This window comes from Microtus ochrogaster, unplaced genomic scaffold (genome assembly GCF_000317375.1).
Source record: "Microtus ochrogaster isolate Prairie Vole_2 unplaced genomic scaffold, MicOch1.0 UNK12, whole genome shotgun sequence".
NCBI classification, from domain to species: Eukaryota; Metazoa; Chordata; class Mammalia; order Rodentia; family Cricetidae; genus Microtus; species Microtus ochrogaster.
In genome coordinates this window covers 4,960,118-4,972,290 of record NW_004949110.1, presented here as the reverse complement: position 1 = coordinate 4,972,290, position 12,173 = coordinate 4,960,118, and the positions used below count along the sequence as shown (strand labels likewise).

The window sequence follows — 12,173 nt, the reverse complement described above, 5'->3', positions numbered from 1 at the left end:
CTGTTGATTACATTCTCTATGTCCTTCAAGGCCATCAGGGAAATGGTAGCCTGAAATTTGGCCACATTCTTAATAAACACACACTTGGGCATATGCATTCAGCCTCGATGCTTTCTGTGCTGCATCAATAAAATTTAATTAAAATGTGTAGAAAAATTACCGCCATTCCCATTTATCACCCTCAAACGCTATTATGATACTAAAGCCCTTCATACCTATACCTGTAAGCAGGATGCTAAGAGTGTAATGGGCCATTAAAGGGGGTTATGGCACTACCATCCTTAGAAATTTTAAGGTAATAATGGGTAACCATCTGTCTTGAATGTCATCAAAGTAGGGACCAGGACAGTTGATGGATTAGACTCTATTCAGACACATTTTTTCTCATTTTGCATGGAATCTGACATAATCATATAAGAGTATGTGTCATAAATATTTATAGGTTGCTATTTAAGTATTGATGATGGTATTTTTTGTTGTCTAAAAGTGAGAGATGGATGGATGGCAAGGTGTGTGTGTGTGTGTGTGTGTGTGTGTGTGTGTGTGTGTACGTGTGTATGAGTGTGTGTAAAACTAAGTTTGTCTTCACAGGCCTGTAAATTCCCAACCACAGTGGGATGTTATATATTATCAACAAACACAGATGTGAGGTTAACAGACCAGTAAAGACCATTGGAGCAGTTACAATCTGACTCTAGTTTTGTCAGAGGGGAAAAAATATTTACATGAAAAAAATTTCCAGGGGAAGCATGTCTCCTGGCTCATGTCTTTTTTATGTTTATTCTCCTTGTCCCCTGGGTTCCATTGCTCAGCCTGCAGAGGGAATTCACTGGGCTTCCACGTGGTCATCTGTGGCCCGCCCCTGTTGTCCTATCAACTGTGGAGTAAAAGCTTCTGGACTAGGGGTTCACAGAAATTCTGGGCACTGAAAGTACAGTACAGCATGTTCTCGCCTTGATGTGGGAGCCTTGCTGCCATTAGCATTTGAAAGGGAACACTTATTAGTCAAACTACTAAATGTCCTTTCTACAACATAATGAGTTTCATTGAAAAGAATCACCAGCTCAGCCACAGAGAAATTTCAACACTTTGCCATCATTTCTAAACTCAGCCCTTCCAGGATAATATTTTAAAGATACTCTGAATGAAGAGAAGAAGAAAAGTGGTAGAAATCTTGACAAAGGAAATGTAATTAGAGTAAAAAAAAAATCAAGGCAATCCTATGCTTTCTCTAGATGTCTTTGATCTTCTCAGAAGTCAGGGGAGCATGGGCACGGTTGCCTCCTCTCTCCTTCCACCGCCTCAGAAGAGGTAACTGGCCCGAAATGTGACTGCTTTTGTTCATGTGTTGAAGGAGGTAAAAATGCACAAAACCATAATCCAAAACTACTGTACTGCAAATCAATAAGGCAGAGACACGCTGCTGGAGACAGAGCAAGTCATAGGACTGTACTTGATCTTTCTTTCCGTGTCTCAGGATCACCCTAGACATTAGCCTTATGCAGTCAGCTCATTAAATTTAAATTAATGTGTGCTATCAGAATTAGAGAAACCATTAATTAGCACATATTGTTTCTCCTTTCTAATTTTTATCATGGAATGTTCATGGTCATAATCCAGTCAGTCATTAATTTACTTACTAATTCAGTTAGATTTTAGTGAGCTCCTAAGTCTAAGGCGAAAGTCAAGCGATAAATGTCCATAAATATCTCTTACAGACCAAACATCCTAGAGATGAGAGTCTAGAGTCTTGAAAGGCTGGAGTGAATTTAAATAGTATTTGCATGAGTGTCTTCTTAGAAGGAAATGCAGTGCTAAGATCAATAATAATAACGATCACTTGCTCATAACTAACCCTTAAGACTTTCCTCAGGAATCTCATCCATCTGATTAACATCAACCACGGGTCTGAAGATCTTAAGCAATCATCAGCCTAATTGGATAGAGTTGTCCAAAACAGCCCACTGAGGACTACAAGGTCCCTCTGAAGTCACCTCCCTGTTTGTCTCCCATGTGCCTCTTCTCTGCCCTCTGGTCTATGCCAGCAACAGAGGTACCCTCTCTCTACTTTACTGAAACCTTGTGGGTCCTAAACACCATGTTGATTCTTTGTTTTAGGGACTTCTGCTACTTTTTCTTTCTGTGTTATACTCTTAATTACTTAGTTCTCTTTGGTTTTGTGCTCTATATACCTGCATGGTGGTCTCCTGGTTACTATGAAAACCAAACTTCAAGCCTTCAAGTCCCAGGCCAGCTTCTCAGGGTCAGCTCGTCTTCAATAAGCAATTTAATCCTCTGGTTCTTAGGGCATGTTGGGCCTTCCTCCATGTTAACACTTGCCCTATGGGAGGATGCAACCCCCTCCATATTTTTTGCTCATGTCTTGAGATGCTGTGCACTGCCAGTGTGACTTTTATACTCTCTGCCATGGACGTAGGTAATCTTAGGAAAAGTCATTGCAACCAACTCACTTTGGTTCAAGCTGAGAACTTTTCCACAAAGAACCATCCAATTCTCAGTGTGAAATTTTTCTTCTCAGTAGGACTAGAAATGTTATTTTTTGATTGCCTCAATCATGAATTTAATTTGGCAATTTCAGGCCCTCATCACACCTCCATGAATTATCATTTTTTTTTTAAAAAAGCAAGTTATCTTTTCCCAACTGAAGTTTAAGAGAAGAAACCAAGTGTGGACCTTGAAATCGGTGTTGGACAGAACATGTTTGACAACACATTTAGTTCAGCCATTCATTTTACAGTGAGCAAACTAGAGTTCACATTGGTAAGTATCCAGGGTGCTGCCCTTAGCAGCAGAGTTGGGGCAAGACTACTGTTTGCGGACTCTCTGTCAAATGTTCTTTCACCACCTCTCCTTTCTTCTCTCATATTCCAAATCCTTCATTTGAATTTTCTTGCAAAGTCATGCATAGCACATTCAATTTGGCTCCCATTGTCTCTTTTTATTGGAAATTTAAATTTGGATTTGCATTGCTGCTTTCCCATTCAATGGCAATAAACACTAAAACTACTGAGGGGGGGGGGCTGGAAATAAAATAAACATCTGGAAAGAATGCTATAATGAAGGTGCTATTGTTTGCCCATAAATGCTTGACAAGGACTCTGGCTTCTCAAATGCAAACACATGATATGTCCAATCCTACCGCATTCCAGTTAAGAAGGTAAAATGAACCCAAACTGGTAGATTTTCAAGTATGATAGAGGATTTAGGAAAATTACTGTCTGAACCAGCTGAAAGTGTGCTAAAAGTGACCAAGAGTGGCAGTTTGAATAAGAATGGCCCCTATAAGCTCATATATTTGACTGCCTGGTCACCAGGGAGTGGGACTGATTGAAAGATTTAGAAGGGTTACTAGGTGGGCATTGTTTGAGGAAGTATGTTGCTGGCCATGGGCTTTAAGGTTTTAAAAGCCAATGCCAGGCTCAGTCTCTCCTATTTGCCTATGTATAAGGATGTAGCTCTTAGGTGCTGTGCCAGCACCTCCTGTTTGCCACTATACTTCCTACCATGATGATAACAGATTCTCTCTGCCACTGCAAATGGGTCCCTCAATCTTATAAGTGTCGCCTTGGTCACAGTGTCTCTTCACAGCAATAGAACAGTGACAAAGACACCAAGTCTTTGTCCCCTTATCCATGCCAATTGTGAAAACCTCCACTGAACAAGTGACGTTAACTGTTACCCTCTTACCTACCAATAACAAGCATTTAAGAAGAGGCCTGAACATTTGACGCTATTGGAAAATCTGAAGCTGACTTCTGTCTCTGAGAAGACTTGGCAAGCCCTCTCTGATGGGTCACCTAGTCTTCACATCACTCCACAGCACCCAAGGACAGCTAACTCTCTTGGTTGACCACTACAGTCAGCTACTCAATTCATTTTGCTGGTCCCTTTGCAGTGGAATCCCTTTGGAAGGCTTGTCCATATACTACAAGGCTCAAATTTCTTTTCTCCTCTTCTGTCTTGGACTTGTTTTCATTGGGTTTTCCTTGCCACTCTGCCAGTCTATAGTATCAGTGTTAACAACTGTAATGGAGGTTTATCTGTCCTGCCCCATGCCACAGTCACTTCTAAATAATCACTCAGAGGTTTAATATTAACTACAGAATATTTGGCCTCTAGTTCAGGCTTCTAACTAATTCTTACATTTAAATTAACCCATTTTTTAATCTATGTATTGTCATGTGGCCATGACTTTTACTGGTCTGTTGGCATCTTGTTTCTTGGGTGACGGTTTGAGTCTCTCTTGACTCCACCCTCTGCATCTCCATTTGTCTTTCCTGCCTAGTTGTATTCTGTCTGGCTATAGGTCTCTTCAGCTTTTATTACCAACCAATGAGCGCAGCATATATTACAGTGTACAGAAGAGTTATCCCACAGCAAACAACCTTCACATCTCCCATTTTCCTTGCTATTTCATCCCCACTGGCATAATTCACCGCACTCATTAATGAGCTTGGATCTCCTTTTCATTTCTAGCAGGGGATAAATACTATCCCAGATTTTCTTTTTCCTACTGACTATGATAATATACTTGAGACAATTAATTTATAATGTGAGAAGAATTGTTTTAGATCATAGCTTTGAAGGTGTAGTTTAGGATTGCAGAGGTGTGTGGTGGAATAAAACTGTTCACCCCATGGTCAGGAAGCAAAGGAGAAAGGGGAGTCCAGGGTTTTACAATCCTCTTTAAGGGTGTATCCCCAGAGAACTAAGACTTCCCATTAGGCCCTATATACAAGCGTGTAGATATTGAGACTTCCAATGCTGTATATCTGGCCTAGACGTTTCCCCTGGCCAGCAAGTACTCTATGTCCAGCCGGTGACTTTATAGTTCCAATTTATTGCCTAATGCTTACCCCACCTGACTGAGTCAACACGGGCTCCTGATTGTCCGCCAGCCAGTTAGCCTCACATTCCCTGGCTCACGAGGGTCCTCCACTGTCACGTCACAGCACATGCATGCCTGTAGGAAGGTGCTCCAGTGTTTGTCCACCTCATTCAGATGCTATGCTGTCATCTCTTACACGCTCCTTGGTTCACTCTGTTCTAGCCATGTTTGTCCTTTTGACCTTGCTATGAGCTATTCTCGATTTCTAAACAGTTATACTCCAAATATGAATATGGCTTCCATTTCTATCTCTGTGAAATATCTGTCTTGCATAGGCCTTCTCTGGCTACCCTATGGAAAGTCACAAATCCCAATCCCATCTCCATTTCTTGTCCTGTTGCTGACTTTGTGACTGTTGTAAATACATGATCTAAAGTCAATCATTCTGACTACTACAAAGCGCTAAAGGACCCTTTACTCTATTATGTTGCTTGTACCTTGAGTGGTGCCTGGTTAAGAGGCTCTTTAAAATGTTAGTTAATGAATAGAGGTAATTAGTGGTAGTCAAAGGAGCTAAAAGGTATACACAAAGTAAACGAGTATGTCGTATTAACGAACAGTGATTTCTTAGGCTGCACTTGTATCTTCTGGAAATAGTTTTAAGTGGGGACTACGAGAAAGGAACGAGGAAGTCTAGTAAAAGGGATGGCTTGGTAATACATGGTTTTGCTAGTTAGCCTCCAGCATGGGGAAGGTAGTTAATGGAAAAACCTGGAAGCCTGGCCAGCTTGCAGGACTGCCTTGGGGAGGAATGTTGGGGTTGGTGGTCTCCTAGGTTACTGTGTGTGGAGGTTCACCTTGAATGTCCCTAGAGTATTTAGTGTCTAGGACCAGAGGCTGGGCTTGTGAAACTTGCTTGCCTCTAGAACACTTTCACATGCAGAAGCAGCGAACCATGCCCAGTCATGGGAAAGGGTTGCTGCCATGTTTATGTGCTCTTTAACAAAGGGTGTCAGCTGACTGCGACTCCTTGCCTTGGATGCACCATGGGGTCAACACGTTCCTTTGTGCTAAGACATGGAAAGACTCAGGGGTTTTCTCCACAGAGGCTCAAGAAAAAAATGAATTCACCTAACATTTAGAGGACAATCATTTACACAACCTGTCTTAAGGTGAGAATGTAATTCTTGAAAAGGATTTTAATTCTCTGAGCTATCAGGAACACATAATTTTCAAAGGCCTTTGTTTTCAGGTATAGCTATTTGATTAGCTAGAATAGGCAAAGTTGATGGATGAAATTCCTTCAAAATTCTATCACCTTCAGTTTTTATACCACAGAGTTGATTTACACAGATTTCCCTCAAAGCTTCCCTTGTTACGTTTTTAATGTCCCATTACATGGTCCTGGAGAGAGAGGTAAAGAGGTCAGACAGCTGCGCCTCATGTTGGGAGTGTGGACACAGGATGGGAGGAGACACTGTGTCCTCCAGCTGTGTGATGTCTCATAATATTTTTCAAAGCACCACCATGTTTAGTGGGAATGTGTTGGCCACATCTGGAACCCATACTTTGGAAGTCTCTAACTCACATGAGGAGTTGGAAGTTGGAACTTCTCTGGCTACCCTGTGCAGACATGGCTGAGTATGTCTGCTCTCATTTTTTTTTTCCAGAGCAGTAACCAAAGACTCTGTATATGGGAGTATAGGTTACATATTGTCCCCATACATACACATAGGTATGCATGCAACTATAAATATGCATGTATACATTTGTTATTAGAGGAAAATGAATGGGAAATGGTAGATGTGGTAGAAGAAAAGAAGGAGAGACATGAGAAGAAAGTGGAAGAGAATCAGCATTTATTAAACCTCGACCTCACCTAGGCAGAAGGCAGTGCGGGAGCAAGGATGCAGGTGTGCCGTTATCTGGGAGTTAAAATAAGCTTGTAGAAACCTCTTTCTTTAAGGAGAGAGAGTGCCATGAGATGGATTGGGAGCCTGTCAGGGAGTGCTTGTCATGACATTCAGAGGGAGAACAGAAGGCACTGATTTTGGCTTTGTCTCCCCTAGGTACTGGACTGCTGTCTCACCATGAGACGAGTTATCTTTGAAGTGTTGCTGAGTAGTCTAGGTAGCATGACTTAAAAGTGCAACTCCCTAAACAGGATTCAGCTTCCCAGAATACAAATGCTGAGAGAACCAAACGAGGCTAGGAAAAACCAGCCCAAGACACTTCCCTTAATGCCCAGGAGAATGCTACCAGTCCTCATAATTTAAAAGATCCTGGAATCGGGGGTTTCTGGGTTTTAGTATCAGTATTTTGGATTATTTATTTCTGTTTCATTGGAGGGCTGTCAAAATGTCAGAAATTTTATTTTATGATGTCTATAAAGCATCCACCTGAAGTAAAGTGATGGCCCTGGGGAAGTGTGGCCTTGCAGAGTCCCTGTTCAAGAAAAGGACACAGTCAGGACAAGCTGAGGTTAAGACCCAACAGAGAGGGGAGGGTGCAAACCAGAGTTACTGCAGAGAGCCCCGGGTAAGCCTTCAGGAACTCCCGGCCAATTCCAGATTTGGCTGGGATGCTTTCTCCCTTTCCCTACACCCACTCTGCAGCATCACATGAGAAGTCTCTGACTGCTCTGCCTTCATCTGCACTTTGGATAGATCTCATCACTGAGTCCAGTTCTTCCTCATGTCCCATAGCTACAGTCCCTGCCAAATCATACTGCAAAGCTTACTCACGGCCCGTTGGGCACTTGCTTGGCTGCTGATTTTGTACTGAGTCATATAGAATGATTAAGAGAGGTGATCCAAGCTGATGATTGGAAGTGGACTTGCTTTAGTACTCACAGAAGGCACTGGCAAAGGTGCCCTGGGGAAGCTTATCCTAGAATACACACCCCAACAAATCCACAGACACTCGGACAAGCTCAATCCCTGTAAGCAGACCACCAAATCCATCAATGAAAGCGATGGACACTTAGAGATACAGGAACTACATGCTTACTGCTGGGTGTTATTTGGAGAGCCAGTTTTTGTTGTTGTTGTTAAACAGCAAAAGCTAACTTGTCTATGTCCTCTTTCCCCACATCCACCAGAATGAGAGTCCTAAAATGAAACTCGGATTAGGCTGACATCAGTCTGCCTTAAGGATCTCAATAACAGCCTTTTGAGCTGAATTATGCACCCTTCCTCCAGATGTATGTATTTCAGTTCTAATCCTTAGTGCCCCAGAAGTTGACCTTATTAGGAAGTAGGATCACTGTAGAGGCAATCAATCAATTCAGAGGAGGTTACGCTGTAGTAGGATAGGCCCTAACACAATATGATTGATGTTCTTATTAAAAGAAGAAATTTGGAGAGAGGCTGGGGCCTGGGAGAACCATGTGGACATCAAGGCACAGGTCAGGATGCTCTGTCTGTAAATCAAGGAAGAACAGCTCAGACTGCCAGAAACGCACTGAAAACGAAGAGAGACGGTGCATATCTTCCCTTACAAGGAGCTCATCATGGACACTGTTGTCCCCATTTGCTGGACTCCAGAGCATTGAAACAAAGATCCCTTCTGGTTATTCTACTCCAGGAGTTTCCAATCCTGTGGGTTGTAACCCTCTATAGGAATCACATCTCATACACCCTGCATACCAGATATTTACATTACAATTCATAACAGTAGCAAAATTATAATGATGAGGTAGCAGCAAAATAATATTGTAGTTGGGGTTCACCGTGGCATGAGGAACTGTATTAAAGGGTATCAGTATTAGGAAGGTTGAGAAGCACCCATTACTTTTAGGATGAAGTTCAATTTCCTTCATAAAGTGCATACAATCACCCTTTCTCAGCCCGAGACTGCCCGTGTGGTCTCATTCCTCATGCATGTCTCCTTGACTTAGCTTCTCTCTACTTTTAAGTCCATTAAACTATACAGCACATCAGTGAATTTCCTAAGAGACTCTGTCTGTGCCAATCCCTTAGTATCCTCAAGTGCCCTTTCCTTTTTAAAAAAAAAATATGTATTTATTTGTATCTTATGTACAATGGTGTTTAACTCACAGGTATGTCTGTATGAGGGTGTGGGGTTGTGGGGTCCCCTGGAACTAGAGTTACAGAGAATTGTGAGCTGCCATGTGGGTGCTGGGAATTGAACCCAGACCCTCTGGAAGAACAGCCAGAGCTCTTAACTGCTAAGCCATCTCTCCAGCTCCTTAAATATCCTTCTTAATACTCTCCATCCCTTGCTCTATCTGACTTGGTACATCCTTACTATCGCTCCAGATTGGGTAAAGTCTCCTGACTTTCCCAGTCACAGCCGTGGGAGAATGCCCTATTGAATGCTCCCCAAACACTCCCCAGATATTTCTGTCCTAATATCTGGCATTCCGTGGATTGTGTGCTTACTATATGCCTTGTTCTCATCAGTAGCCTTCACAAAGGTTTTTCCTCGGAGAAAAAGTCATCTTCAGTCTCTGCATACCTAGCTGTCAGGATACACTTGCACAGAATGGCTTAGTAGAAGGAGCCTATGTGTGTTCTTCTGCAGACACACACCCGGATACATCCTCAGAACAAGGGAGGCACATTTTGCTCATATGGCAACGGGCAGTTGAATTTTCTTGGAAACAAAAACACTCAGTTGAAGACCAAGCGCTGTTCCACATTCTTCTCCGTTTCCTTCTCTGTATAACTTCCCACCTCCACATGGTTTATGCTGCCTTTAGACGTGACTGTGAATTATTCCTACTATAGGCCTTTCATCTTCGAGACCGACAGCTCATGCTCCACAACTCTCAGGAGGGAGAGACTATTATAACTATATTTTTGCTTACCAAGAGAATTGTTAATGGTTATCCTGGAGGGAAAAAAATCTATAAATATCCAACCTGGAATGAAGCCTTAAGCTTACTTTCTTCATTGACTAATAAAATTCTTTTCCCGTGCACTGTCAGAGTGACTACAGAAATACCGCACCAAGAAATAGACAAAACCCAGGCACGAATTTTCTTTTACCTGCTTGGTCCTCAGTTTGGAATCTGATGACAGGTTGTTGTAGGTATAATGTGCCTGTGTGACGCCACAGAAGAGAACAGCAACTATGCCTGAAATTCAAAAGAAGACCAGTCAAAGTCGACTTTCTTTCCCATGTCAGAGGGCTGGATAATGGACTTGATGTCAGGAGAGGTAAAATTCGCAATAATTACTGTGATAATGAAACCCCGGGTAAATCTTGCTACTTGCTTTAAACAGGTCTTGAAGTTGAAACACAAAGAAAAGCATTAAGCGGTAGTTTCTGACTAAAAATGGAAGTAGTTTCTTCCTGGGGAGAAATGATCCTTTAGTCACGAGTTAGAAAAGCTAATCTTAGAAACACATGAAGAAAAATGGGGAGTCAACTCAGGGCTTCCCAGAGCCAGTGCCAACAACGGTGCCGCATTTTCCCATTAAACGTTGGCACATCCGCTTGCCGCTGTGCGCCCTGGGGAGCCTGGAGAGGTTCCTGCCGTACCATAATTTAGTCTCCAAAGCCATGAGTCACACACCTAAGACACGGACAAGGGTTTTGTTGCCCTTTCCAGTGCTTCTACTTGCCAAGCAGGAGACAAGGGACCTTGTGTGCCCCTTTGCCTCTCTGGCAGAGCTGGGTGTGCTCTTTCTGCAGCTGAGGACCAGTGAACACCTTTGCCCAAGCCATGCTCTTCTTGAAGGGAGCAGGGCTGTGGTCTATTCCAGTGTGTTCTTAAGCCACGTTACTCACAGCTTTCAATGCTACATGAAGTCACATATGCCAGATGCCCCAGGAGGACAGAGAACAGCAACAGCAGGACAAATGTGTTCCTTGTTCCTCGGCTCTGCCTCTGATGGTGTCTCTGGCCTGGGTGGGTTTGGGTGAGAGCTGCACTCTACTCTGGATTAAAGATTAGATTAATTATGGGAAATTGAGCATAGAGGGGGGCTTGGGGAAAAGCATGGGAGATAAGTATTCCTCAACTCAGAACAAGAGGATTGCGCTGAATTTTAAGCAGCAGAGGCTTTCCATCTAAAAACACTCATAAATTAAATGCTGATGATTCTTAAGAGTATAGAGCTATGTGAACAGAATACTGGCATTTCAAATGAGCTTAAAATAAAGAATTTTAAAGGGCTGGGCTTCTTCATATGTAAACTGCATGTATTTATTTACATACTGGTTATTTTTCAAGTTGGTATCAGATAAAATATTGTTTAAACATGTTAATAGAATACTAGCGCAGAGCCGTTTCCATTGCTTATTTCTTTTTAACATGTTTTACATTTTTGGATAAAGAATAAAAACAAGCAGGAAAGTTTGCTAAGAAATACACACACACACACACACACACACACACACACATTATTCCTAAAGATTTTTGGTAAATTTTTAGTTTCCTAGCATGTCTTGGGAAATTCTAAAAAGTAAAAAGTAAAACATTTTTAGTCTTCACAAAATTTCTATCAAAAATCAACCAGTCCCAGGGATGCTCAAGTGAGGTAAAGATGCTGAGGTAGTAGAAGGATCACCATCCATATACTGTTGTCATCAAATGCTTCTCTGTGTTTATTTGAAAATACGATGAAGCATCTCTCTTAACTACCCTGAATCAGGATTCGCTGACCAACTCCCTCATTCCCGGGAAACTAATTTAACAATATCCTGATAATCCGGAGAGGACACAAACACATGCGACGGTGTGGAGGACAGTGAAGTAGCTCATTCTGAGAAAAAGGAGGACCAAGAGACGCGCTCTGCGGAGCTGGAGCTCAGCATGGTGGACACCCTACAGGGCCTTGGTTTCCGCTCCCCCTTCCTGCTTTCTGCATTGCTGCTTCCTTGCACACAGGCTCAGGCTCCTGGTGACTCAGCAGCCCTGCCTGCTGCCTTCCTCTGCTCAGCATGGCCCCTGTCTGTCTTCATTTTCTCTGTTGTTCCTGCCTTTGGCTTCTCTTCTCACTGTACAACACCAATTGCATTCTTTGTTCAAGCCCAACCACTTTTCAGCTCCTCTCGCCTTGATGTCCTTTCCCAAGCTATCCTCATGTCTTGTTTGGATGACAGAATGGCTTCCTAGGTGAAGTCCTTGACTTCCTAGTTGGTTTCTTATATTATGTTCATGCAGAGATGGTGACCCTATCTGGTCATGTGTGCCCTCTGCCTAGACTTTGGAACGTACTCCCAGGCTCTAGCCCTGTCCTTTCCTTCCCTACAACACTCTGGCCTCACTTTTAACACATTCCCTCCTGACTCATGGTCCCTTCCACACATATCCTGCCACAAGGTCCTTGAGCATCCAAGCCCCAGAATTGGG

At 42.7% G+C, this 12,173-nt stretch overlaps 1 protein-coding gene across 1 annotated transcript in view; it reads right to left on the bottom strand.

The window, feature by feature from the left end:
- Slc9a9 (solute carrier family 9 member A9) overlaps nucleotides 1-12,173 on the bottom strand; it is a 559,136-nt gene that overhangs the window by 264,082 nt on the left and 282,881 nt on the right. Inside the window, exon 9 of the mRNA XM_005366691.3 lies at nucleotides 9,862-9,950. Coding sequence (XP_005366748.1) covers nucleotides 9,862-9,950 — 89 coding nt within the window. The remainder of the gene's footprint in view (nucleotides 1-9,861; nucleotides 9,951-12,173) is intronic.